This window comes from Pangasianodon hypophthalmus, chromosome 2 (genome assembly GCF_027358585.1).
Source record: "Pangasianodon hypophthalmus isolate fPanHyp1 chromosome 2, fPanHyp1.pri, whole genome shotgun sequence".
Lineage (NCBI taxonomy): Eukaryota > Metazoa > Chordata > Actinopteri > Siluriformes > Pangasiidae > Pangasianodon > Pangasianodon hypophthalmus.
Window position 1 is genome coordinate 15,069,110 of NC_069711.1, and position 26,191 is coordinate 15,095,300.

At 37.8% G+C, this 26,191-nt stretch overlaps 3 protein-coding genes across 4 annotated transcripts; all 3 read left to right on the plus strand.

Annotated features, from left to right (window-relative positions):
* The first annotated feature begins 434 nt into the window (after window positions 1-434).
* LOC113526373 (cytochrome b-c1 complex subunit 1, mitochondrial) lies at window positions 435-6,523 on the plus strand. The gene is made up of 13 exons (XM_026913770.3): window positions 435-580; window positions 1,559-1,699; window positions 1,881-1,967; window positions 2,072-2,201; window positions 2,526-2,724; window positions 2,811-2,890; window positions 3,702-3,817; window positions 3,992-4,135; window positions 4,266-4,426; window positions 5,181-5,266; window positions 5,661-5,749; window positions 5,837-5,912; window positions 6,013-6,523. Exons 1-13 carry the CDS (start codon window positions 518-520, stop codon window positions 6,075-6,077), a joined length of 1,437 nt encoding a protein of 478 aa, XP_026769571.2. The 5' UTR covers window positions 435-517; the 3' UTR covers window positions 6,078-6,523.
* Window positions 6,524-14,722: 8,199 nt separating this feature from the next.
* LOC113529833 (urocortin-3-like) lies at window positions 14,723-15,106 on the plus strand. The gene has a single exon (XM_026919389.1). It carries the CDS (start codon window positions 14,723-14,725, stop codon window positions 15,104-15,106), a length of 384 nt encoding a protein of 127 aa, XP_026775190.1.
* Window positions 15,107-22,021: 6,915 nt separating this feature from the next.
* cidec (cell death inducing DFFA like effector c) lies at window positions 22,022-26,095 on the plus strand. Of its 2 annotated transcripts, none has more exons than XM_026924339.3 (6): window positions 22,022-22,177; window positions 22,773-22,841; window positions 22,972-23,113; window positions 23,891-24,040; window positions 25,000-25,190; window positions 25,552-26,095. In XM_026924339.3, the coding sequence occupies exons 2-6, from the start codon at window positions 22,792-22,794 to the stop codon at window positions 25,739-25,741; spliced, it is 723 nt and encodes a 240-aa protein (XP_026780140.1). In that variant the 5' UTR covers window positions 22,022-22,177; window positions 22,773-22,791; the 3' UTR covers window positions 25,742-26,095. The 2 variants fall into 2 exon arrangements, with proteins under 2 accessions (XP_026780140.1, XP_053088020.1); XM_053232045.1 differs by having other exon boundaries at window positions 22,038-22,167.
* The last annotated feature ends 96 nt before the right edge of the window (window positions 26,096-26,191 follow it).

The window sequence follows — 26,191 nt, forward strand, 5'->3', positions numbered from 1 at the left end:
CAACCGGTAAGTGCTGGTGGAAAGGAAAGGGTTTCGGAATCACTGCTATTAATGCTACAATGCAGACAAGTTATTCTTAAGAAAATGCAACAGTAAGAAGATGAGAAAATCTCAAATATTTATTGATCAATATAATCAAGTGGTAAGGAACAGTTTTGCAGCTGAGAAATAACCTTCCAGCTGGCAAAAGTGGTTTACCCGCTTGACCAGCTCTGCCTGTGTTTTTGCAGTGCAGAGGTCATTTCTGGGCCAGAAAAATATGTAAACTGAAGCCTAAAATGAAGAACCTATCAGATCCATTGCAGTGCTGCAGATCACGGACCTTGGTTGCAGATCATGGTATGTATTAAGTTATATGATTATTATAGGTAGGATTATAGTATGTAAAAAAAAAAAATACAGATTGCGCTTTTAAATATTTGTGCCGAGTGACACTGTAGCTTACGTCAGGTCGGGGCTTTGACGTGTATAGCGAGCACGCGCGTTTCTGTCTTCTCAGTCCGCAGACAGGGAAAAGATGGCAGCGTCCGTGTGCAGATTCGGGGGAGCCGTGGGCCAAGCTCTGGCTAAAGCTCGTAGTGTGAGTAAACTGTGCGTCTAGTTCTTTGAAAACGCTTTAGGAGCTTTCAATAAACGCTTGGAGGCTAAAAGCAGGTTACTGGCTTCTGAAGAAGACGTTTGTCATTCACATGACTTCCGTTGGTCCTCGGCTACGCTGAAGACCATACTAGCTAGCTAAATAGTTTATCAAAAAATATGAAAGCACTGAGCACAAACTGTGGTGCACTACTGTTTTTAAACTATTATTTAGTACGATAGTGGGTGTAGATTTGGAGAGCTAAAGATCACCGGACTAGTTAGCATAATGGCTAGCTGCTCCGTGTAGCTAATGCTAGCTAGCCAACATTAGAAGGTCAACAAATCCACCGGCTAGTTTCAGACTGGTTTCTTTGTTCACATGCACCAGCGCAGTGATTCTGGAAAAGTAATAGCCGTGTTTCTGCGTTTGGGTTAAAGACTAATGTTAGGTGTGTGAAATACATACCACTCGCAAGGTCATACAACACGACCCGGCTATCAGCTATAGCTGCATTACAGTCTAGCTGATTTGGAGCGCTAGCACACAAGATCTTCACCTATTATTCACCAAGAGCTTTGCCATTTCTGCCAACCTTACTCTGTAGTCATAAAGTTTTGGATTGGGGCTGAATATCTCATTAACCACACAGCTTATTAATTAATTAAAGAAATAAATAAACATTGCATGCTTTTGCAGATTTTTTACTGTCATCCCTATTGATTTCTCTAGATAAGTCCTGCAGATTCTTCTCCAAAACTGAGATTTTTTTATTTTTTATTTTTTTTAAGCCCTGAGTTTGTTTCTCATAGACTGGAACCAGTACAATTTCAACCTGACATATAGAACATAGGGTTTTTTTTGTTTTTGTTTTTGTTTTTTCCTCCTCCTCTTTCTAATCTGTTCGCCAGTCTTGGAACTAGGATGACATGCGAAGTCGATCATGTTTCGGTGTTTGTTTTGCTCTGTCTGTCTTTATAGCCTGTTCTGCTTTCTCTGAGACGGGGACAAGCAACTGTGTCTTATGCCCAAAGCCTGCTGAGTGTTCCAGAGACGCGGGTCACAACGCTGGAGAATGGGCTGAGAGTGGCCTCTGAGACGACAGGTCATGGCACCTGCACTGTGAGAAATCCATTTTCTTTATCAGCTGCTATAAGAAAAATATTCATTTCAGGAACCTGACTGTCAAGGACAGCTCATTAAATTGTGTAATAATAAAAAGTCATTTATCATTTAAAAGCAGAATGTGGATAAATTCTGTTTGTACTGTACACTGATATTGACACATTTGCTTGTCTCCTAGGTTGGCCTGTGGATCAATGTCGGTAGCAGATATGAGTCTGAGAAGAATAACGGTGCTGGCTTTTTCTTGGAGCACTTAGCTTTCAAGGTACAAATATGTTCTGTTTTATTCTTTTTTTTTTTTTTTTTTTTTTTGTATATTATCTCGTCCATGCTCTTTTAGTCACAAATATTTTCTTCTGTCAACTGTAGGGCACAAAGAAGCACACCCAGGCTGCTCTTGAGCAAGCAGTAGAGTCAATGGGAGCTCATCTTAGTGGATACACTTCTCGTGAACACACTGCCTATTACATGAAGGCCCTCGCTAAGGACCTACCAAAAGGTGGGACGAGAATGCAGATTCTGTTCTAGTGTTCTGTTCATTTATATGCCTACAGGGAACAGTGTAGCTTGCAAAATGGCAATGCAATTCCTGATTTATCATAGAGGTCATACATTATTTTGTCAGGAACATGATTTTGGCATGTTCAGGATGTGAATCATTTTTGCGTCAGAGAACTGGTCTCCTGAACAGCAGCATTCAGACTAGGAATGTGTAGTTATTCTTTTTGTGGCAGTGATTCTTTATATCATAGCCGTGCATCATTATTTTGGGGTAAATTGAATCTCTGTTACTCTCACACTGACTGATTTATGTTGTGTGTAGCGGTGGAGCTCTTGACTGAGGTGGTGCAGAGTGCATCGCTGAGTGAGGCTGAGATAGAGCAGCAGAGGGGAGTGGTGCTCAGGGAGCTGGAGGAGGTGGAGGCCAGTCTGCAGGATGTCTGCTTGGATCTACTCCATGCCACTGCATTCCAAGGCACACCCCTGAGCCAGAGTGTACTGGGACCCTCTCAGAATGCCAGGTACACACACACACGCACACACAATTCACGTGTATTGTTTTGGTTAGTTAGTTAACTGACACTCCTGTTCTACCTTGCTCTGTAAGGACTCTGACACGGCAGGATCTGGTGGAGTACATCAACAGTCACTACAAGGCTCCTCGCATGGTGCTGGCCGCTGCTGGAGGTAATGTACAAGCGTCTGCTTTTTACTGATACTTTTTCTTATAAGCGCTATCCATCTACCAAAGGGCATTTTTCTTCACAAATAAGAATCAGCACAGGAGCCAGTTGAGACGGTCACAGTGACAACAATTAAAACATTTCTGTGTGAAATAATACAATTAAATCCAGAATGAAAGCAGTGCATGGATTAATGTTATTCCTTTATCTGATCAGAATTTGTTTTCAGTCGTAAGACCAGGCTCCTGTCCACGTAAATGAGTTGAGACCCATATGCCAGAAAGAGACTAACAAGTTGATATTTCAAACATAGATATGAAGTGGCTGTTAAGTACCGATATCTTTGGCTCCAGTAACACAAAATTTATTTTCCGGGTTGCTTGTTCTACAGTGCATGGACTTTTCTTTATTACAAACTTAGAAAAGCACCCTATATGGCCGCAAATGTCACTGTAAGAAACTGATAAGCCAGACTTTTTTCGCTAATGTCTTCACCAAAAAAGCAACTTTTTATTGCGGGGCAAACTTACATAATACAGCCGGCATGTTGAGCATTACATGTGGCCCCATTTATATTTTTGTGACAATATGACCATGTTCGTATCCATTGCTTTCATATTTTCGATAAATCCTCTCTGATTTTGCAAACTGTATGTTTAGAAAATGAAAATGCTTTAAAAAAAAAAAAAAAAAAAGTTTTGCAGTTTAGGAAGTAAAACGGCATAGTTAAAAGACAGCCTGAAGCTTGACTGGAATCAGACTAATGGAGCAGTAGTGATAAACTGTAGGTGATCAGTGACTTTGATCTGGTGTAGGTGTGAACCATGAGGAGTTGGTGGGGCTTGCAAAGCAGCACTTAAGTGGTGTCTCATTCGAGTATCCGGACGACGCTGTGCCCCTGCTGTCCCCTTGCCGCTTCACTGGCAGTGAGGTGAGAAGTGTATATGTGTGAAAAATCCTTTTGTGTGGAAATGTGGGTTCCTCCCCATATTTGGTGTTGGATGTGTCTAAACCATCATACTGAATTTCAGTTTAATGTACTGGCAGTTCATATTCACTGATCTTTTTATGCTTTGCGTGTTCACAATGTTTCTGTGTCCTTTAGGTTCGAATGCGTGACGATTCCATGCCCCTGGCCCATGTTGCTATTGCAGTAGAGGGGGCTGGGGCTGCCAGTCCTGACATTGTGCCACTCATGGTTGCTAATTCCATCATCGGCAGCTATGACATCACATTTGGAGGCGGCAAGGTTAGTTGCACTGTATCACTCTGATAAAGGTACTTTAGCATGCTTTTTTTTTTTAATGTAATCCCAGAGAATGTTTGGTTACAATGATCAATGATACTTGGACTAAATTGTAAAATGTGTGTGTGTGTAGCACCTGAGCAGTCGCTTGGCAAGTCTGGCTGTAGAGGGCAACCTTTGCCATAGTTTCCAGTCTTTCCACTCCTCCTACAGTGACACTGGACTGATGGGCATCTATTTTGTCACAGACAAACACAAGATTGAGGACATGATGCACTGGGCTCAGAACGCATGGTAAGGCAACACTTATGCTGCGTTCAAATTTGCAGTTCCCCACCTACAGTCAGTAAAAACCCATGCAGACGACCCCTTAACTTGAAACTCATCAACTTGGGATAGTCTTCTCAACTCCCAGTTCCTTCCCTGTTTACAGAGTGACATCAAATCAACATGGCCATTCACACTGTGAACAGTGTAAAGTCCCCATTCTCTACTTTTAAATGAGTTTAAAAGTATTTAAAAGTTTAAATAAGCAGTAAGAGTTATCACTAATGTTAGCTGGCTGGGTTGTTGCTAAGCTACTCGCTGTTGTCCGCTGTTGTTGTTGCTGTACTGCAATTTCAGTCAAAAATGCTACATGAATGTTTGAAGCTAACTATTGTAGAACAGTACCAGTAGCCTCCCAGGCCTGTAACTGTAAAAGTGAGGTTAAATTAGCTTTTTATGAACTCTCACAGAGCAAACAAAAGACATGCTTTTGTGTGTCTTTTGCAATGGTGTCATTACAACTTGCACATTAGCACTTAGGAGATGCCATGAATGCAGCAGTAGAGCTTACAAATGAAATTGGTTTATTCTTCTATCAAATTTTGACTACCTGTAGAAACTTCTTCAGGGTTTTTGGCAAATCTACAGATTTCTACTTATTTCACAGACTGTGAAATTGCAGTAGAGGGGCTGTTTGTTAATTGGATAAGATGAAGTAAATATTTATCCATTGCTCTATGGCAGAAGTTATTGTCCTGTTTTTTTTTTCTTTTGACCACAGGATGAACTTGTGTACCACAGTGACAGAGAGTGATGTAGCCAGAGCAAAGAATGCTCTGAAGGCCAGTTTAGTAGGACAGCTGAATGGTAAGGCACCCAGTTATAGTTACATTCAAATACACCTTCACTTAAATTGGTAAAACATTGTTAAATCCATATTTAGTTGCCATTTGAATTGCTTTCTAGCTCTGTGATTTGAAGCTGGTAGTGCTTTACACACAACATAGTTGATTATTAGTCCAAGGTATGTTTTTCACCTTGTAGGTAAGACTATAGTTAGCCTCTTTTCATGCATTATGTCAGTGTCACTGCTGTACTAACTATGATACAACACCCAAATATCTTGCAGATACTTGGTATGCATACTTAATAAAAAAATAAAGTGTTCGCTCTATCATCCAGAGATCCCCAGTCGAATCCTAACAATGCACTTGAATTTACTTCTCTGTTTGTTTCTCACTGTCACACACTGTGTTTTCAGGTACCACACCAGTCTGTGATGACATCGGCAGGCACATTCTCAACTACGGTCGTCGTATCCCATTGGCTGAATGGGATGCCAAGATTGATGTAGGCCTACTCTCCTGGCAGAGACTAATATTATTGTTGTTGTTATTATAATTATATTATTATAATAAAATTATTGTTGTTTTTTAGGCTGTGACGCCCAAGATAGTGCGTGACGGTTGCTCCAAATATATCTATGACAAATGCCCCGCTGTGGCTGCTGTTGGTGAGTTGTCTTTCCCTCAGGCACTTGACAGTACTCATTTTAAACACTTTAAACTGTGCCAGGTTTTATTGGACTCAGTGTGATTATTTCTCTTCTTCAGGTCCAATTGAGCAGCTTCCTGACTACAACAGAATGCGTAGTGCTATGTACTGGCTTCGGTTCTAAATGCTCATTTAATTTCATCAGATTTCCCATTATCTCTCCTTCTTTTATATACTGCTCCCCCCTTTGCAAACACCCCCCCCCCCCCACCTTTCTCTTGTCTACAGTGAAGATCCACATCTTCTGTTCCATAGTGCAAGAAGTACTGTTCAAAAGGTATAGACACACAAGCATTCAAACATATTAGTCTGTGTGTGAGTACAAACCAGAGTGAAACTGATTTAGGTTTGGTGATTTAGTTTCATGCAAAAAATAAAGTAAATTAAAATGCAGAAGAGGTTGGGGGAGGGGGGGTAGCGAACATTTAGAAGGAAGATGCAGGAAAATTAAGTCAAACATGTCGGAAACAGCAGAAGTATTTATGAGATAATGTGATGTTTTGTTTCTGTCCTTTATTGTACATAACAGAAGCTCCAATTCTGAATTCCAATAAAATACTTTAAACACCAGTGTATGGTTGATTATTGTTTTCTTTTTTTGAGCATTCATTTTGGCATTTTATCAGAAAGGTTCAGCATATCAACAAATGACAAATATCAACATTTTTATTGCAATGAAGTACATAAGCAACAATCCCCAATGCAGATGATAAAAATAAAGGAACAGGCAGCAGTGTAAACAATTGGAATTTGTCCATAAGCTGATTTTCACACACTATATACATAAGACTATCAGTCTCTCCATTCTTCAAAATGTAACTGGGTCATAGAATTGAAGTGATGAGTGTGGGAGAGCAATAGAGTGAGGGCGAGTGCTTCACTGCAGCGAAGTCTAGTCATGCAATCTGTTCTTCACAATATAATTCACCATTATGGTATGGCTTAATCAAAACAGATTTCAGAGGACCCCTGAATACAGTAGTAATGCTTCATTTTGCAGTAGACCACCTGTGGACCTGGTCTGGTTTAAATGCTAAAAAAATGGCATCTAACTTTTTTTTCCCCCCTCCATTTTTCCCCCCTAATTTGGTCACCCACTGATTCCCGCCCACTAACCAGCTCTCCTCTATCACATGACCCTTCGTAAAGCACTGAAATTGGCCTTAGGACTAGTGGTTTTGAGTATAGCATATGGAACCATTTGTATATATACATTATGTATAAGTGTTTTTTGACTATTTTCTCCTAAGCATCATCTCTGATGCAATAGCTAATGTGTTGCCTTCTCGTGCTGTACTGGTTTTTTTTTTTGTGTAAAATCTATTGTTTTTCTTGCTCAGTCACTCTTTCATAGCTTCCCTTGTCTGACATGCTGCCATATCTGCAAACAAGTTGTCTTCATTAGCTTGATTTGTTGAATACAATCCAACCTTATCCTGGCAGAACATCATCTGTGAAGATACCCAATGTCTGGTGATGTTTACGGGTCACGGACTTCAAGTTGTCATCATTTGCAAATTATTTTCCTATGGAATGAGAGCCCTGTTTATAAATAGAACTGTGATGCCTATATAAGAATTATGTTGCATGTTGTTGTATGTCATACTGTATTATAGTCATTGTTGCCTTTTAAATACAGTTTAAATAAGCAAAAGTAATAAAACAAATCTTAAAGTGGAAAGTGGTATCCAGATGATTCTCACCTCCATGGCAGTTACCCTGGCATCATAGTACCACCCTTACACATTTAACTAGTGTTCTCTTCCACCTCTTCATAATTAAATGATAATGTGATATTTTGAATTGCTTATGTATCAAAGTATCATCATATGGTTTCTAGTGTAGATCTATTAGACATTGTCTAACATATCTAGCACATGTATACTCAAAAAGTGTGCATTCAGTAGAGATTTAAAATAAAATAGAGGCTGTAACGGAAAACAGTAGGGGTGTCCCAACACTCTTTAGGTACAACCAGTTGGCATGCAATGTCTGGTATTACATTCATGATATTATATTCTAGAATAGACTCTTATTGATCCATGTAAAGCAGCACTTTATGTTGGGCTGTGAGTTGGTAATTACTTTCAATCCAATCCATGCCAATCCAAGATTATTGTATAAAGTATATGAAACCAGATAAACCAGTTAAATCAGAAGCACTCAGAAAAAAATTCAAAGGAATCAGATTAGGTTACACTTTTTAAGTAATCTGAATGTTTACATTACTGATTACATCTTTAACAATGGAATTTGTATTCAGTGCTGGATTACGTTTCCTCAGTAATTTACCCCACATTGTCACTCTTATAGATGTGATGTCATTATGCGGATTGAATAGTATTGAGTCACTTCAAACCACCGTGTTTTGGGTTGTGATCACATCCTGCGTCAATGCAGTTTATCATGACTATTGAGCATGACCGTCTCTAAGATACCACACACAGCCACACACTGTCATCGGTGTATGATTTCATTGGCTCTGTACTCATACTCTGTACAATGACAATAATGTTGAATCTAATCTAATCTAATCTAATGAGTTCTTCCATCAAGTTCAAGATAGCCATGTTGTTTAGGGAGTGTCTGTTCTAGGAGAAGTATTGGGTGCATTTTGAACAAAGCAGGTATACATAAGCTTATCTGTGATTAACATACACCTATTATCATACACACAATTGTATAGAATGTCTTTTTATGCTGTAGCATTAAGATTTTCTTTCACTGGAACTAAAGGTCCTACACCTGTTTCATCATGGCAGTGCCGTTGTGCACAAAACAAGATCTGTAAAGACATGGTTTGCCAAGACTGGAGTGGAAAAACTCACGTGGCCTGCACAGAGCCCTGATCTCAACCCCACTGAACACCTTTGGGATGAATTGTAACACCGAATGCGCCCCAGGCCTTCTCAGTTGACATCACTGCCTGACCTCACTAATGCGCTTGTGGCTGAAATCTCAACAGCTATGTTCCAAAATCTAGTGGAAAGCCTTTCCAGAAGAGTGGAGGCTGTTATATAAGCAAAGGGGGGGACGAACTCCGTGTTAATGCCCATGGTTTTGGAATAGGCTCATATGGGTGTGATGGTCAGGTGTCCACAAACTTTCGGCCTCACAGTATAGTGTGTTTATCACAGAATTTTTGTAGAAAATATGCATGTGTATCAGTAAAACAACCAATTTCATTTTAACTAAAGAACATTTTCTTTCAGTGCAGTTGGTGTATCAGTTTAACACCTGTATCAATTTAATGCCTTCTCCCTCCCAGGTTGGTAGCTGTTGTGTAATAGGGGAGAGCTGGCTGGTGGGAATTGGCCAAGACTGAAATAGGGAGAAAAATTGGGGAAAGAAAACCCAAAACAAAAACAAACTGGTGGCTCTATTATGCTGTAAGGAACATTTTGCTGGCATGGTTTGGGTCCTCTTACAGAGAAGTGTCACTTTAATTCAATGCAAAGTTATTCTGACTTTTCATTTTTATTCTAAGATGAAACATTTCTATCCTGACATTTCTATGCACATCTAAACAGATTCACCTAAAGTGAACATGTCTTCAAAAATAATGAAAATTTCCTTACCCAAGTATCAAAATACTTACTATACTGCCCAATAAAACTAAAATGGAATCACCTTTTACCTTAGTTTTATTTGCATAAATTCTCTTGGGTACACTGTGGTGCAGTTTTCTAAAGATTCTAGAAGAATTTGCTACATTTCTTCTGTCTCTGAAGCCAAAATCCCACACAGCCTTGATGATATTTTTATCAGAAACATCATCTATTACTTAATTTGGTCGATTATGTAATATGCGTTCTATATATACACTATATGGCCAAAAGTATGTAGACATCTGACACCCATATGTGCCCATTCCAAAACTATGGGCATTAATACCAAGCTGGTCCCCCTTTGCTGTTATAATAACCTCCACTCTTATAGGAAGGCTTTCCACTAGAGCCCAGTTCATCCCAAATGTGTTCAGTGGGGTTGAGGTCAGGGCTCGTGCCACTCGAGTTTTTCCACACCAGATTTGGCAAAACTTTAAGTCTTTATGTGGCTCGCTTTGTGCAGAGGTGCATTGTCATGTTGGAGCAGGTTTGGGCCCTTTAGCTCCAGTGAAGGGAAATCTTAATGCTACAGCATACAAAGACATCCTAAACAATTGTGTGCTTACAACGTTGTGGCAACATTTGGGGAAGAACCACATATGGGTGTGATGGTCAGGTGTCTACAAACCTTTTGCCATATAGTGTACATATCCTTTTATAACACATTGATGCTATTTGACATACATTTTTCTGGATGTTTTGAACATTTTTATAGTAGCCTTTATTTGTACCAATTATGCACAGTATGTATTTAAGACACATGACATTTACATCTACCACAGCCTTCATCATTTTGAGCCACTTTTAAAAGAACTCTGAAAAGTTCTGTTATTTATCAATAATAATATTTTAACAATAATAATTTTGATGTGTGCAAAAGGTATTCATTAAACCATTGGCATTTACAACATTTTTTGTGTACCGTAAAGGATCCACATTGCCAATGTGACAAGTGAAGACCACAGAAATCTCTTCACTGCATTTGCATGACTATTCCTTGTACAATGTTTGTACAATAGAAATTATTCCACTTTTATTTTATGTATTATTCTACTTTTACTTTAAAATTAATAATGATTTACATGTATTTTGCTCAGAACATGGACACAGAAATGTCCTAGGACTTAACGTATGAAGAGGATGGCACTGGCTATTCCTACAAATAGGAGGAAGAGTGAGGATGAGTTAGACCTTATTGAGGAGTGAACCAATATTGCAGGAAGTGAGAAAAAGTCAGTTTTAGCAGATATGCAGTTACAGGAGACAGGTATGTGATTTGAGGAATGTTCAGATTATGGGTGAACTACTACCTCAAAGTGAAATATCTTGAAACTCTTTTAAATTTTGATTTTTGAAAAAAAAGTAAGCACAGACTATTTTGAAAGTAGTAAAATCTATTTAGTGTGAACGGAGATAACGTTTTATCCACAAAAGTATCATAATGTTTGCAGTAAACGGATATGTTGTGTTGTGTTGTGTTTAATATAATATACATAGTATTATAATATGGCTGGTCGGTGTATGTGTTAAACTAAGAAGCGGTTCTGATGCCCATGGTTCTGTTCTGTCAGTTTCTGATTAGAGCTTTAAAATATTACTCATCATTTCAAGCATGAGTGTAGTGACATTGGCATGTCTGTGGTATTGCAACCTTTGGGTTCTTCTGTGTGTGTTCTTTGAATGTAGTATTCCCAGAGGGCATGAATGTCTTTAGTGTTAGTAAAACACACACACAAAGTAAAATAGCAAATGCTGGACATTTCATTACTTAGATGAAGATATTCTTTTGATGTATATTGCTAGAGGAGAAGGAAGATAGCCGTTCCTAATTTAGACTTTGCTGAGTTCCCTCCACTGGCTTCCTGTAGCTGCCCACATCAGATTTAAAACACTGATGCTTGCCTACAAAGACAAAAACCGACCAGCATCTGCAAAAAAATGCAAAATCTTAAATCAAATCTTAAATCATATATATATATATATATATATATATATATATATATATATATATATATATATATATATATATAGAGTGTATATATATATATACACCCTATATATATATAGGGTGTCCCAAAAGTCTCCATACATAGGGGGCTATGTATGCCATCACCACGTTCGTTGTGTCTTCGTCAGTGGAGGTATGTGGACATCCACTTCTCGGTTGGTCTGCTAAACGTCCAGTCTTTTTGAATTTTTTTTCTAATAAGTTTGTTAATAAGTGTCGTGTGTGATGTACTGGCCATGTTTCCTGTTAAAGCCCATTGCAACCTTGTGACAGCTTCCCAGCTTCTGAAAAAAAAAAATATATATAAACTAATTATGAAAAATTTTGGAAGACGTTTTTCTAAAATATGTTAATTTCCCCTACGTATGGAGACTTTTGGGACACCCTGTGAGTAAGCAGTAGTAAGCAGTTATATATATATGATTTTGCTTCTTTCTAGAAATAATTGCTTAAAATTTGCAAAATTAGCTGTCAATAGTACAAGACTATTTCAAGCTTGAAATGAGCAACCATGGCTAGAAATAGAAATAGGCTTAATCTTTTATTTGGTTTAGTGTAATCTTATAATAGGAAATACTAATTAAATTTGACTATATTAAAGGTATTTCCACTTGCAGTGAAGCATGGCCTGACTAGATCCACCATCCCTCAAGGTACAAGGAAGACATGCATCAAGACTCTGTCCTGGCACCCAGGTGGTGGAATGAACTTCCACTGACAATCTGAACATCTTCAAACAAAGACTTCAATCTTCAAACATGAATTATAACTTCTACTTTTAAAATCCCTTTTTTGTCTTATGTTTCCTTTCATGTTATACTAACCTCCTCCTATAAGGTTTTAGCTCAATGGTACTGTTAGACCCTGACCTAATTAGCTAGCATGAGGATGTGTTCTTGATGGAGACCACAAAGGATTTCTGTAAGTCACTCTGTAGAATTGCGTTTGCTAAATTCTGTAAACGTCTCAACTGAGAATCTTCTTAAAGCATGGCAAGTGTGACAGTCCCATGTTCAGTTTCTTCCAAAAGAAACGCATTCGCATTCATTTTTATCAGCAAACGTCATCTTTTTTTTTCATGTTTCATGTTTCATGTTTTTTTGTTTCATCTTGTGGGATCATAGTCCCAATGCACACATCTAGTCTGAAGCTTTCTTTAAAAAAAAAAAAAAAAGCAAAACAAAAGTAAACAAGAATGTTCTGCCTATCGTTTGTATCTATATTTGTATTCGTTTATGATGCATTATCTGTTTAAATATATTCATATTCGGTTACATCCCTAACCCACATGTAAGTACACCATATCTATATATCTTTATCTATAGTCATGAAGATAGCACTGCTGTTAAGGAATTGTAGCATTTTATGACAATAGCCAGAACATTAAAACCAGGACAATCATTACAGTGCCTTGTTTGTTCATACAAAGAAAATTGTCCATACTTTTTTTTAAAAAAAAGCCTCAAATCCTGCTTTGGGGTTCACCAGGGATTTCAGTGTGATCTCAAAGAAGTTGGAAAAAGCTTTTAGAGTCATCTCACAAAATTTAGAGCATCATTAGAGCCAGTAGTGTAACAGTGAAACCATCTCAGCAGAACAACAGTGATGGCAGCAGTGTGTAATTGGGAAGCCTCTTATCAACAGGTCCAAGAATTGAGGGGGAAAGGGAAAAAGAAAGTGTCTGTGCTTTGTTTTAGTCTGATATCTAACTTGAGTTCAGAGAAAAAAAAAAACAAAATAATGTTCCTTAAAGGCAAAGCCTTCATCCTCATCCTGGCCAACTGACGTCAGTACTTCTTTTACAAAGAATAGTCACACACTGCATTTACTCAGAGCCAAAGATTGATAGACAGCTTCACAAAAAAGCTTCAAAGCTTATAAGGTGGATATAATACTAATTATTCAGAACCATTTAGCAAAATTCAGGTGATGCCAGTCTTATCCTTTCAACGTTTCAAAAACAGCCTATGAATAAGCCTTCTCAGAGAAGGAGACGTCAGTAGATGTTTATGTACTAAGAGGATGCTGCAGGTTCAGGTAACTACACTCTACGGGCTGTTGCTTAAGCAAGAAGAGAGGAGAGCAGCTTGTCTCTTTTATTAAAAGCACCCAAGAAACAATACAGAATATCTCTAATCACTCTGATATGTATTTTTAGACAAACAATGAGATGGAGATGAGGGAGGGGGAAATGAAAAGAGTGTAAGGAGCATGAAGAGGAAAGATAGAACAGATAAACAAAGTGTGTGGGGGGGTGAAGAACGGGGTGATGCAGTGGTGGGCGGAAAGACGTAGGCACCAAGAGAGAGAATAAGGGTGGGAGTGGGGGTGACTTGAAAGGGAGAACTCCACATGAAGATTTGTCGTTTTGTGGTTGAGGTCTGGCTTTAGCAAGCTGTTCAGAGAAGCAGAAGAAGGTGACCAACACTGAAAGAAAGCTTAAGAAAGAGAAGAGTGAAGTAAAGGTGGTAGAACTGAGAGAAACGGGCCCTATATAATTTCATACAAAAAAACGGAAAGGAGAAAGTTTACCCTGCACTGCAACAATTCAGGTAAGACACTGGGTAAGTAGATAATGGAGCTACTGGGGCAGTGATTTGTGTAGTTAATTATCACTCCTGCAACAGCTAAGGCAGTTTTTGTCACACAAATCTTGCTTAAGAAAGTTAATCAATAGATGATTTTGTATATAACTTCATAACTCCTGTTATTACATGTGGCAGTCATGATAGGAATATCTTCCAGGAGCCATGATTTAAGCTCAGACACAGTAAACTGATCATTTTTAAAATACCTCAAACCAGGTGAATTGATATACTTACCAAGGAAGTACTTCAGTTAGGAAATGCCACCTACTGAGATAAAGATTTAGGGGGTTTTCATTTGAGTATGTGGCAGGTAGATCTTAAATGTAAAAATACATATGCTGATCTTCATCTGAGTTAACATGCCACATATAATATAGATCTTCATATCTGTTATATAAAGTATTAAGTGGAAATAAAGCCATTTGCATGTCCTTTTCATTCTGAATATCTATGTTCAATGACGTTTTTCTCTCTTGCTGTGTTCTTTTGTTCATCTCCTCTGACTCATGCTCCTCTCATTCCATCATTAAAGGTGTGTGTGGACTGGCTCTGCTGAGAGGTGACCATGCGTACAACACTGATGGGCGTCTATCTGCTACTCCTGCTCCTTCTGCCTTTCACTTCTCTCAGTCAGAGACAGAACTACAATGCAGTAACAAATGAGAATGAGGAGGTGCGCGATAAGATGTTTGTTGATGTCTTGAGTCGCTTTGGAATTGAAAGCGCTCAACTCTCACCAAAACAGCGCCTTGAGCCACGGGGAGTGCGCACCATGCGTCCTTTGTCATCAAGCCCTAAACAAGCAATGCAGGGCTCGCGTTTTGCACTTTCCCTTGATGTACCCACCACAATTTTAAGTGTCTTGATAGACATGGCCAAAGAGCATGACATGCGGGCCAAGGCTGCAGCCAATGCCGAGCTCATGGCACGCATTGGTAAAAGGAAATAGACGAATAGATGTTGTCCTTGTGGACTTGACTCCCAGAGTAGCAGCAAAGCAAGAGATATGAAGTAGCCAAATGACATGTTATTTACCCAACTGTACTGAACCTGCACCTGGGAACTCTGTGGAACCTTAAATGAAAAAAAGAGACTCTAGAAATTTGTTTGTCTAATCAGCCAAGTCAGAACACTGTGTTTGTCTAAATAGTATAACAGCCAAAGACAGGACACCAGCAGAATAAAAATGAAGGCATGCTGTTTAGATCTCTTCATTTGTTATGTGTATACTTGTATAATAAATTGTGCTAATTTGGCTCTGTTTGTGTATACTTGTTGTTATGTTGCTTATGTCATGCTCATGGTATTAATTACAGAGATGATGCATGGAGAAAATTGAATGTTTGAGATGGGTAGTGATGTGTGACGGATAAGAGAACAATGGAGGGACGGATATTGTCTCCGCAGTGCTATGATATGTTGTAGTATTGTGAATGATCACATTTCAATAATTAAACTCGTAAATATGAAGGTCCACAAACAGTGCATGGAATGAAGTGTGACTCAGCAATAATAAATGCTTTTTAGGGTGTTATATCAAAAATTAAAAGCAATTTAATCTCATTTACAGCATTTAGCAGACACACGTGAATCCAGAGCGATTTACAATTATTGCATTTAGACAACTAAGCAGTTGAGGGATAAGGGCCTTGCTCCAGGGCCAAGCAGTGGCTGTTTGGTGGGTCTGGGATTTGAACTTGCAACTTTCTGATCAGAAGTCCAACGTCTTAACCACATGGGTAACTTTTCCCTTTGATTTCTTTAAATGTTTAAGCCTCGTGGCCCTTGATGGGCTGCATCAGGTATGGCAGATAACCAAATAATGACTAATCTTTTAAGAAAAAAAAAACATCCCAGCAGATATTATTGGAAAAGTTTGTATACACAGACATGTGTTAGTTTGAATTGTACATCAAACATTTTAATAATTATCATGATTTTACCTTTGCATACAAGAAGATAATATAAATGAATGTCCCTGTTTCTAGCTTTTCCCCAAACAGTTCACTGCATCAAAAATAAATGATCAAATGGAGGCACAGGAGCTCTTAGGAGTGCATGTGTTTAATTTCTGCTAATTTTCTGACCAGTGATTTGTTGTTAAGACCATTAAAGCCTAATATTTGCCAGTTTGGGCTTGACCCTTTTTTTCCCCAGGAGTGTACATTCTATCTATATTTCAGTCAGAGGCTAATATTAATCATCTGCCACCTGGCAATTAGAGGGACATCTGTGCACAACACAGGGTCTCTACTGACTAATGAGCAACACACAAATTTTTATGAGCCTATTTTAAACACTAGATATGGATATGCATAATTAACCTAAAGATGAGTAATGATTCCCGTAATCACCTGCACTTTGTGTGCACTTGCCCGCACTGCACACGTGTCTTTCAATGAAAAACCAGTAGTTAAGGTCAGACTTCATCCAACTCTTCTCATGTTATCTTCAGTGGGTGGAATCAAGCATGATGCTCCTCCTCCTGTGTTGTTTTTGTTAGGATGAAAACATGATAATCTTTGTCCTTTGTAATTAGTATCTCCTGTAATCAGGTCTGATATACAAACAGCAGTTTATGTTGTTGCACAATATTTCTTTACTCTCTGCACAGCATAATTATTAAACATTTAAAACCATAGTTTTGTTTAGTAGTACATTTGTATTTAGATTGTCTTCTGCTTTTGCCACAGGATGTAAAAACTGGTTAATAAGGCAGCATTACTGTAAGTGCATTGTAAATGTAACAGTCCACAATCAGCATTGTTTTCTCTGTAGATTAACTCTGTAAGTTAACTTTAGCAAGCATGCTATTCACTTAACTAATCAGGGTTTAATCTAATGTAAGGGTTGTTAGGTAGTTGTCAGTTACAGTAAGTCATCATATGGGTGGCATTTAATATATGTTGTCTCTTTCAAATGTAAACACAACCACAGTGTGCTCTATTGGACCTTCTCCCCAATTACTCATACAGTAAACTAGCACTAAAAAATCACCTATTCATTCTCACATACCAGATAAGACACCTGACTAACACACATGACCTCACAGCTTGTTTATGGCATAAATAATAACTATAGTTATTAAAATAGATAAATGCACACGTCAGAGTACCCTGAAAAGTGCCGTATAATAAGAATATAATTTCATAATAATCAGCTTCAGAATAAGTTAATTTTTTGACCTCCGACTAGAAAAATACAACCCTTCAACTCAGAATTCCTACTTGGAAGGTGCCCTCCACCCCAAGTTCAGCATGTGATGTCATATCAGCATGGCTGTTCACAGCATCAAAAGTGAACACAGTAGCACTTCTTTACTTTTAAATGAGTCATACTGCCTTTGACTTACATCGGAATTGGGAAGTCAGAGCTCAGAATGACACCCCTCCATGTTCATCTTTTCTTAGCAACAAACTAGCCAGCTAACTGAGATGAATGATGTGTATTTTTCTTCTCAAAACAGCAAACTGTATAGTATTGATGTCACTCCCTGAATTTGGAGGAACTCATGGTTAAGAAACCTACCCCAAGTTCATGAGTAGTTGACAGGGTGTTTTCTTTGGCTTTTCCTGGTTGGAGGTTGGGAAATACCTCAGGTTATGACCTCTAGTCAAGCACAAAATCATACTGTATATATTAGTATTTGCTTTAGACCAATCAACATATTCACTTGTTAAATCTATAACATTATCTATACAGTTTGCTGTTTTGAGGCAGTAAATACATTACTCATATCACTAATGTTAGCTAGCTAGATTCTTGCTAACAAAAGATGAACATGGAGGTGTCCATATTTTCCCACTTCGTAGCTTGAACACATGGAGGTTGAAAATGATGTAATTCCAAGGTTCCTCATTTGTTTTTGGGTCTGAAATTAACTTATTCCAGAAGAAGCAGAAAACCTCAGCTCTGCCCCATTTTCCTTGAAAGGCAACCCATAAGGCATATGTAGTTCCAACAGAAATGCTAGTCATCTGGCAGCAGCAGAGGGCTCTAAAAATGACCAAATGCTTTTTTTAAAAAAATATTGCCCTTGACTACACACATTTACATACACTAAACACCTATATATAAATATAAAACATAAATATTACTCCAAGCATAATATTTCCCAGGACAATAAATAAATATTATTTAATATTTAATGTAAATATAATTAATTTATTCCCCATAATAAATCTTTCCCACTAACTCTACCATGGGTATACTATACCCTCAGGTCACCAAGCAGGAGGTTTCTCCTGTCTTCTTTTTGCTAAGAAGATAAGGCTACAAGTTTTCTTTTAGTCACCTCCTCCACTGTTCTGTCTTAGTCTTTCCTTTTGTATTGAAATTGGGATTTTGTGAAAACTCTTCAGTTTATCAGCATAAAGTACAAATCAGAGTAACATGTTATGAAAAAATATACAAAGGATTATATTTTAGAATTGCTCAGTGCAGATAAACATTAACAGAAGAAGAAGAATGGAGTGTCAGATGTATGGCATCGTGTGTTCTTGTTTATGCATAAAACATGAACATTATTTTATTTGCTACCTTACCTATCTTATGGTTGCATTTTCTTTTACAATTTTAAAGAAAGGATAAGTTTGGGTAAGGATTAATGCTAAAGGAAACCACAAATAAAAACCTAGTCATGAACTGAACATATTTCTTGCCTCTTTCAGGATAACAAGTTTTATTTTTAATTCTACTTTTATTTTAACCTAAATTGCAAGCGTTAACTGTCTCCCAGGCTCTGCTGAAATTCCTGGGATAGAAAGGGCTGAAGTGCTTTTTACTCTCCACATGGTGTCATTAGTTCCACTTGAGCTGAAGCAGGTGGTTGCTATCTTGCCGCAGAGTCTGTTGTCAATGACAGACGTTATCGAGGATCTTCTGACCTGCAGCTCATCATAATCACTATCTCTGGTGTTGCTCATCAATGTCACCAGATATTACAGATTGCTAGCGCTTAACATGTTTCATGTGATTTGACTTTTTTTTGCCATGGGTTGGCTGGTTTGTTTCTAAAGCTCTCTGTTTCTGGTCTGTTTCTCTGAATGTGTTGATCTGGAGGTTATTTATTTGGTGCATAAATATATCAGTTACTATGGATTTGCTAAAGTACAGAAGGACAGCTGTTCTCCCTTGATGCCAGTGATGTTTTGTAGTTGTGTGTGTGTGTGTGTGTGTGTGTGAAGGAAAGAGATAGAGGGTCATACAACAATAACAGAGTGACATTGTCATCTTAACGCATCGTCTTCTCCCCAAATCCCTGTAGATATTCTCATTATCATTGCGCCATGTATAATTTACATGGCCGCATGCATGAAAAAAATGTTATACTACAAAGAAAAAGTGTTAAACTACAAACATCTTATGGAAACTGGTGTGTGGGGGTATGTTTTTAGTGCTGCATGAGGAACAAATGCCTGCACTGTCCCTTATGCCGTTAATACATAAAAATTGGCATAGGGTGAGTACTGTATATTTGCATATATACAGTATAAGTATACACTTACAATTCTCAATCATTCTCAGACATTTACTGGTTTTACATCTTATGCCCTCAGAAGCCATTTGCTTACACAGTTGATGAAGGACTTCTGTCTGAAATGTCCTGTTTCTCCAGAAACTTTGTGTACTATGCTTAATTTTTACTGCATCCACTCTACACTCCTGGGCAAAAAAAAAAAGGGGCCAAGCCCAAAATGGCAAAATCTTAAGCTTTTAATGATCATAACAACAAATCATTGGTCTGAAAATTAGCAAGAATGATTTACCTTTATGTACAAGAAGATTATATAAATGAATGTCCCTGCTTCTAGCTTTTCCCCAAACAGTTCACTGCAGCAAAAATAAACCAGCAAATGGTGGGACAGGAGCTCTCAGGAGTGCATTTGTTTAATTCTTGATAATTCTCTGACCAATGATTTGTTGTTAAGACCATTAAATGGGCCATTTTTTTTTTTTGCCCAGGAGTGTACTCACAATGTGATGGATAAAGCTTTTATTAAAATTAAAATCTAGATATATATTTTAGTTAATGTAGCTAGGATTAGAGTTAGGAGGTCAGGTATAATTGTATAAACGTTATTTAAACACCTTGCAAAAATAGTAAAACCAACATGCCTGGCTGTGCTTTAATTTTAAGGGGATCAATAACATGTAGCCAACAGTAAACAAACTGTGTGGAAAAGTCTTACTTTGCATGAAGTAATATAGTTTTTGGATAGTGAGGTTAAAGTGTAGGCTTAAATTATTGTGTAGGCATAGACAAGCCACATTTAGATATAGTTCAGTGGAAAACCTCCACAAAAATAGCATCACAAGTGTCTACGTGTATGCATATTATTTTTAAAAAACATTTTCCGTGGTTACAGACTGTGCTAAAAGTCCTGGCAGTAGACAGCATGTTGAGAAAGAAACACTCTACTAGGCCAAAGTATTGCCTGAGGCACCAAACTATCAGCCAGGATTGGCCCTGACTTAAGAGGTCATCTGCAAGAAGATGAAGAAACAATAATGTGGCTTTATACCCTGGTATATGGCATAATACTCATTGCCCCAAAAAACTAAGTGATCTCTCTCTACCCATTCTTAATCTGATCTGTCTTTCATGGGTTTAACAGACAGCTTAACTTCATATATCAAACTAATATCGAAGAATACGTTTCATAAGAACCTGAGTATTGGCATGGAATTATAATTTGTCTTTTCTTTTTCGGACAATCTCTTCTGCAATCTCTGAAATCATGTAACATTGGTTCTGTGTTAAAATGAGGCTGAAATAAAAAATAAAAAAATAAAAAAGACCACAACTTTAGTGTCATCCTCTACACAAGTGAGAGTGGTCACATGACAGTGAGGTCAGATCAGGATCTATCTTTACAGAACACGCCAGATATGAGACTCCTTATAAGGAATCGGGAGTTATGGTGCCTTATGTTCCAAGTCTAATGATATCACGACTGCACTTTGGCCTTACACGAAGGAAGAAATGTTCCATTTATGGACAGGTTTATGTTTGTGGCCCACTTCTATTTTTTCATCTATTTACATCACTCTTTGATGTAGGTTGGTAACTAAATTCAGTTCCACCTCTAATTATGAATTAATTGGCACAGTTTCGCATTCTGTTTTCAGACTGTGTGCTACAGTCTGCATGCCAAGAGCACCTATGTAACTTTTCTAAAGGTTTATTACATACTGTAAGTATTCATTTTGTGAAATAAATTTCACTTGTTAGTATGGTATTATTATGGCTGCTGGTATTATGATTAAAAAAAAGAGTAATTATTTATAAATATATATATGGAAGATTGAACAAGGTTATTAAAGATTATTTTTTTAAATAATCTTTATTCCAAGCTTTAAAGTATTTAAACAATGTACAAGATAACATCATTTACATTCCTTTTTTCATTTAATTTACATATTTCTATTTTTCATTAATAAAGTACACACTGTACACATCGTACATTTAGAAAACATTGCTATATCTTTCACCTGAGAAAGAAAATGTAGTGTTCCTTTAAACTCATTTAAGTTACAGCAGTGGTTCTTAATGTCTAATTTATTAAATATACCTTCATTGATTCTTAAATACACACAATATTTATTGCAAAAGATGCAACTTATTGTAAAATGCAAAACATGTTCCCTTAAAGGTTCTACCCTAGTGGGAAGCAATGGCGCAATTTAGTGCCTTTGAAACAAATCATTTCTATGTCATAGGAAATAAGTGACAGGTGAATCAGGTGCTTCTGGCATGGCTCATAATAGGATGTTTGATGTGTGGGAGGCTTCCACAGAGCCTTGCTTAACACAGCTGTAACCCCTATCCTCCCTGCTGTCAGACTGGAGCAAAGGTCATAGAATGAGTGACGCAAGGACACCACAGGACTAGAAAGAGAGCAGGCACGCAGAATGCACTGACATTTCAGGAACACAGTGATCTGACTGACCAACACAAGAGAGAAACCTCAGAAGATTGATACTGAAGGAGAAAGACCAGAGATCTAGGTACATCAAGGTAAAACGTGTTCTGTACACTTTCTCTCACTCATTTTCAGGAACTGCTTTATCCTGATCAGGGGTTCAGTGGATCCGGAGCTACTGGGCATGAGGCTGTACAGAAAAATCAAATATTTCCTTACATTACTATGCATTATCCAGTCCATTATACAGTGTTGTATTTGGGTTGGTGATGTGTATTTATGATTATATTAAAACAAGGGTGTACTTTAGAACTTGTTTTAAATTAGTGTAATGGTATAGTGTAATTATTCAGATGATAAAAAATAATACACTACATTTCATTATGATGTTTGAGTTTTAAAATCCTTTATAAAAACATATTTATATATATATATTTCTCTTTTTTTCTGTGCGTTGAGGTTTTCAGGGTATTGAAGCTTATGATCCTTCACCTTTAAACTGCTGACTAGATAAGCAATGATACATGAAACACTGTTTGGGGATTGCTAACTGTTAACATTGCTAGCTAGAAAAGGCATCAAATGTTCTTTCTTGCTGAATTCATACATCTATTTCCACCTTTCTGTTTATTGTTCACTCCTTTTTCTATTGTCTTAGCTATTTTGGTCTTGTTGTTTTTCCAAACTCAGACTCTGCTGGTTGAATAGAATGGATTATGCCAAGAAGTCTCTCAATCTGTTCTCACCTTCTCTATCCAAGTGAGTGTCTTGCCAATATCTTTACAGTATTTCCACTGCTCATTATCATAGTTGTTAAAGGATGTGTACTGCCTTATCTCCTTTCAAAAAGGCCAACACTTGTGTATGCTCTGTGTGTACGTGTTCACAGTATATCTAACAGATGTGCAGCAGCCAGTGCATCTGTCCTGCCCAGTTTTAACCCACGCCCCAGACCGTTCCGGGTCACCAACTCAGACCGCTCTGTAAAAAAAGGCATTATGGCAGATGGACTGAGAGATTTACTGAACAAGGTGAGGAGAGTAGGAGAAGTAAAGGAGGGGGGACTGGGTGATGAAAGGGAGGAAGGGAGGCGATGGAAGGACATTTGAATAGTCCATTTTTGACAGCTCCTCAAAATCACTTTCAACTGTGAGTCTTAGTAGGATGAAAGAATAGAGAAGAAATGAATGACTCAAATTCAGACACAGAAAGGCAATGAGAGAAAAATGAAGAGAGAAAGAAAGCGAGTGGGAAATATTTAATGTTCAGTACTGACATTGTCCTGATTCATCAATGATTTATATATGCTGCTGTGCCACTTTGTCATGCCTGATCACAAGTGTAAAAGGACATTAGAGCAGAAGAGTGGACATTTCAGACTTACTATAAGCGGACAATACGTTAAAACCCAATACTGCTGTTTCCAGCTTCACATTGGCATTTAATGAGATACCTTTGCAGTGTGTTTATTTAAAAGGGACTTGTTAAGAAAATCACTGTAACCTTTAGTAGTTTATTAGTCACCCCAACTGCTTGTTTTTTTTTTTTTTAAGAAATATGCTACTCTACTGTAGCAGACTTTAATGATGATATTAGACTAAAATGGTCTAATGGTCTAAAAATAGTTTTCCTTCCCTACCTAGAGTTCTCAGTGACTGTGTTTAGACATATTAATCTATACCTAAAAGTAATATTTTAATATTAAGTCTTTTGAAACCTTTTGAATATTGCCAAGGAAACTACTTATAAATGCTGTCATGCCTGAGTCACATCTTTGACTAATGACTCTTTTGCACTTTGACCCTCAGACGATGGATGCGTTCAGTGTGCCCTGCGTGGCAGGCCTGGTGCTAGATGAGGATGGGACAGGAGTCGACACAGAAGACTTTTTCCAGACCCTCAAGGATAGCACTGTGCTAATGGTCTTGGAGAAAGGACAGAAGTGGACACCTCAACAGGTACTAATCCCACATTTCCAGATGCTGACACACAAACCTCAACAACATGATTTCATAAAGAAGCTCACATGGAATAGCTTAAGAAAGAAGATTTATGTCTACATAGTCATCACGTCGTGTTATGTTAGGCAATAGATTTTTTTTTCTATCATAGATATATGATACTGAGCATAACATAAAGTACGAAAGGTGCTTTCATAGTATGTGATGATTGATTCCATGAACACAGTGTAATTATTTTATTCACTGTAGTATATTGCACTACTGAAAAATAGCCAAGCCACAAGCCCAATGGCAAGACAGGTACACATTAGCGATATCATTTTTCCTGCTCTAGTCTGGCCAGCAAGGCTAAATAAGAGCACCATTTAGGCAGCACACTAAAGCTTCTCTAATTTGGATGGTGTTTGTCCAAAGCAGGTAATTTATATACACACTTAATTATGTCTGTAATAATTTGCCAGTACCCGAATACCATTAACCTTTGTGTTTACTTGGTTCTTGTCATGCTGGGCCTGTCACATTAGTGTATGCTTTTTCCTCCTCTCTCTATTTTCCATCATTTGGCATCACCCATTATTTTAAATGCATTAATCTGTATTTGAATGCACATCAGATTAATTTTCAGGGCACCGAACCAAAAGACTAGAGGAGAATAGAAGAGGAGGAGGTTGATGGGGCAAATTTGACCCTGCTCTTGCATTCATCCATCACATTTTGACAAATACTTACAAAAGTTAAATACAAACACATATCCAGAGCTGGATTTTCACTCCATACCTTGCCCTAGGCTTTTTTCTGATGTGTTGCACATCAGTCAGTATGTTGAAATCTATGATGGTTTTGAAGGTCTGTGCTTCAAGCACAAAATCCTTCATTGTTTTTGACTGTAGAATACACAGTACCCTTCTGAAATATCAATGTAAAATGGCACTCTGAAATCTATGATGTCTTTGCAGAGTAGTCAGTTATGGGGTCAAGCTGCAGAGCGCAAGACACAGCATAGAAAGGACCTGGCCAAACTGACCCTTGACTTTTACAAAAACCATCCAAAGGAATTCATTGGCTGCCTGAATGTACAGATGACTCTTTATGGGATGTACTCTTTGTCATATGACCTGCAGTGCTACCATGCTAAGAGAATGTTGAGGTGAGCAGATTTATTCTACGTCACAGCCACATAAGTGTATCAAAGCCAAGACTGTCAGTGGTCACGTGTAGAATATAGAACAATGCTAAAACACTCTGATACAGAGCATTTCACAGCATAATTATCAATGAATATCAGCAAACAAATATATAACAGGCAACATGTTCACTGAATAGGAGCAAATGATTACAGAGATGTGAGCCTCTAGTGCAATTTTATTCACTGGTCTGAAGAAGAGTTTTATGCTGAAAAATATTTCAGCGAACCAACATAGAAACAAGCAGACAGATAGATCGACAGACAGACGATCATTCTAGCCACCCATCAACAGTGGTGCCTTTTCTTCTCTCTCTGTCTACAGGGAGGCTCTAAGATGGACTCTGTTCAGCATGCAGGCCACTGGCCATGTTTTACTGGGTACTTCATACTATATGCAACATCTTATTGATGAGGATGAGAAAGCTGAGGCACAGCTGACTGCTTCCAGAAACACAAACAAACCATTACAGGCCATCCAGTGGAAGAAAACAACAGCTGACCACAGAAACTAGAAATCTGGGAGTTTGAAAGCTTTGTTTTTGCCCAAGCAAATGGCTTGGAAACCATTGTGGCGTCATGTTACCTATGTTACTGGACTATAATCACAGAACCATAAATACCATACTTTCTTTCAGAACAAAGGTTTTTGCTATGAGAGTAACCAGGAATCCACTCTACTTGTTATATTTTGCTATTTGCACATATTAGTTTTAGTTACATAGATGTGTCCGTCTAACAATGGAGTTATTAATATTTATTCATATTTGTATCTGCTAAGAATTACTCACATTTTGTATTGATACTGATTGTTGTACCTATTGTATTATTTCCATGAACTTGAATTAAATATTGAGTTTTAAAGCTTCTGAGATTCTTGCTCAGCCTTCTGATTTGAGTATAGTTATGCATATATGAGTCTCAAATTGTGTGTGTGTGTGTGTGTGTGTGCATGTTGCATGGAG

Excerpts from the sequence above, each read along its gene's own strand:
- LOC113529833 (XM_026919389.1), top strand. The coding sequence starts at position 14,723 with ATGCGTACAACACTGATGGGCGTCTATCTGCTACTCCTGCTCCTTCTG.
- cidec (XM_026924339.3), top strand. The coding sequence starts at position 22,792 with ATGGATTATGCCAAGAAGTCTCTCAATCTGTTCTCACCTTCTCTATCC. Across the intron at positions 23,114-23,890 it reads TGAGAGATTTACTGAACAAG|ACGATGGATGCGTTCAGTGT; the intron begins GTGAGGAGAGTA and ends TTTGACCCTCAG. Across the intron at positions 24,041-24,999 it reads AGAAGTGGACACCTCAACAG|AGTAGTCAGTTATGGGGTCA; the intron begins GTACTAATCCCA and ends ATGTCTTTGCAG.
- LOC113526373 (XM_026913770.3), top strand. The coding sequence starts at position 518 with ATGGCAGCGTCCGTGTGCAGATTCGGGGGAGCCGTGGGCCAAGCTCTG. Across the intron at positions 2,202-2,525 it reads CGCTAAGGACCTACCAAAAG|CGGTGGAGCTCTTGACTGAG; the intron begins GTGGGACGAGAA and ends TGTTGTGTGTAG. Across the intron at positions 2,725-2,810 it reads GGACCCTCTCAGAATGCCAG|GACTCTGACACGGCAGGATC; the intron begins GTACACACACAC and ends TTGCTCTGTAAG.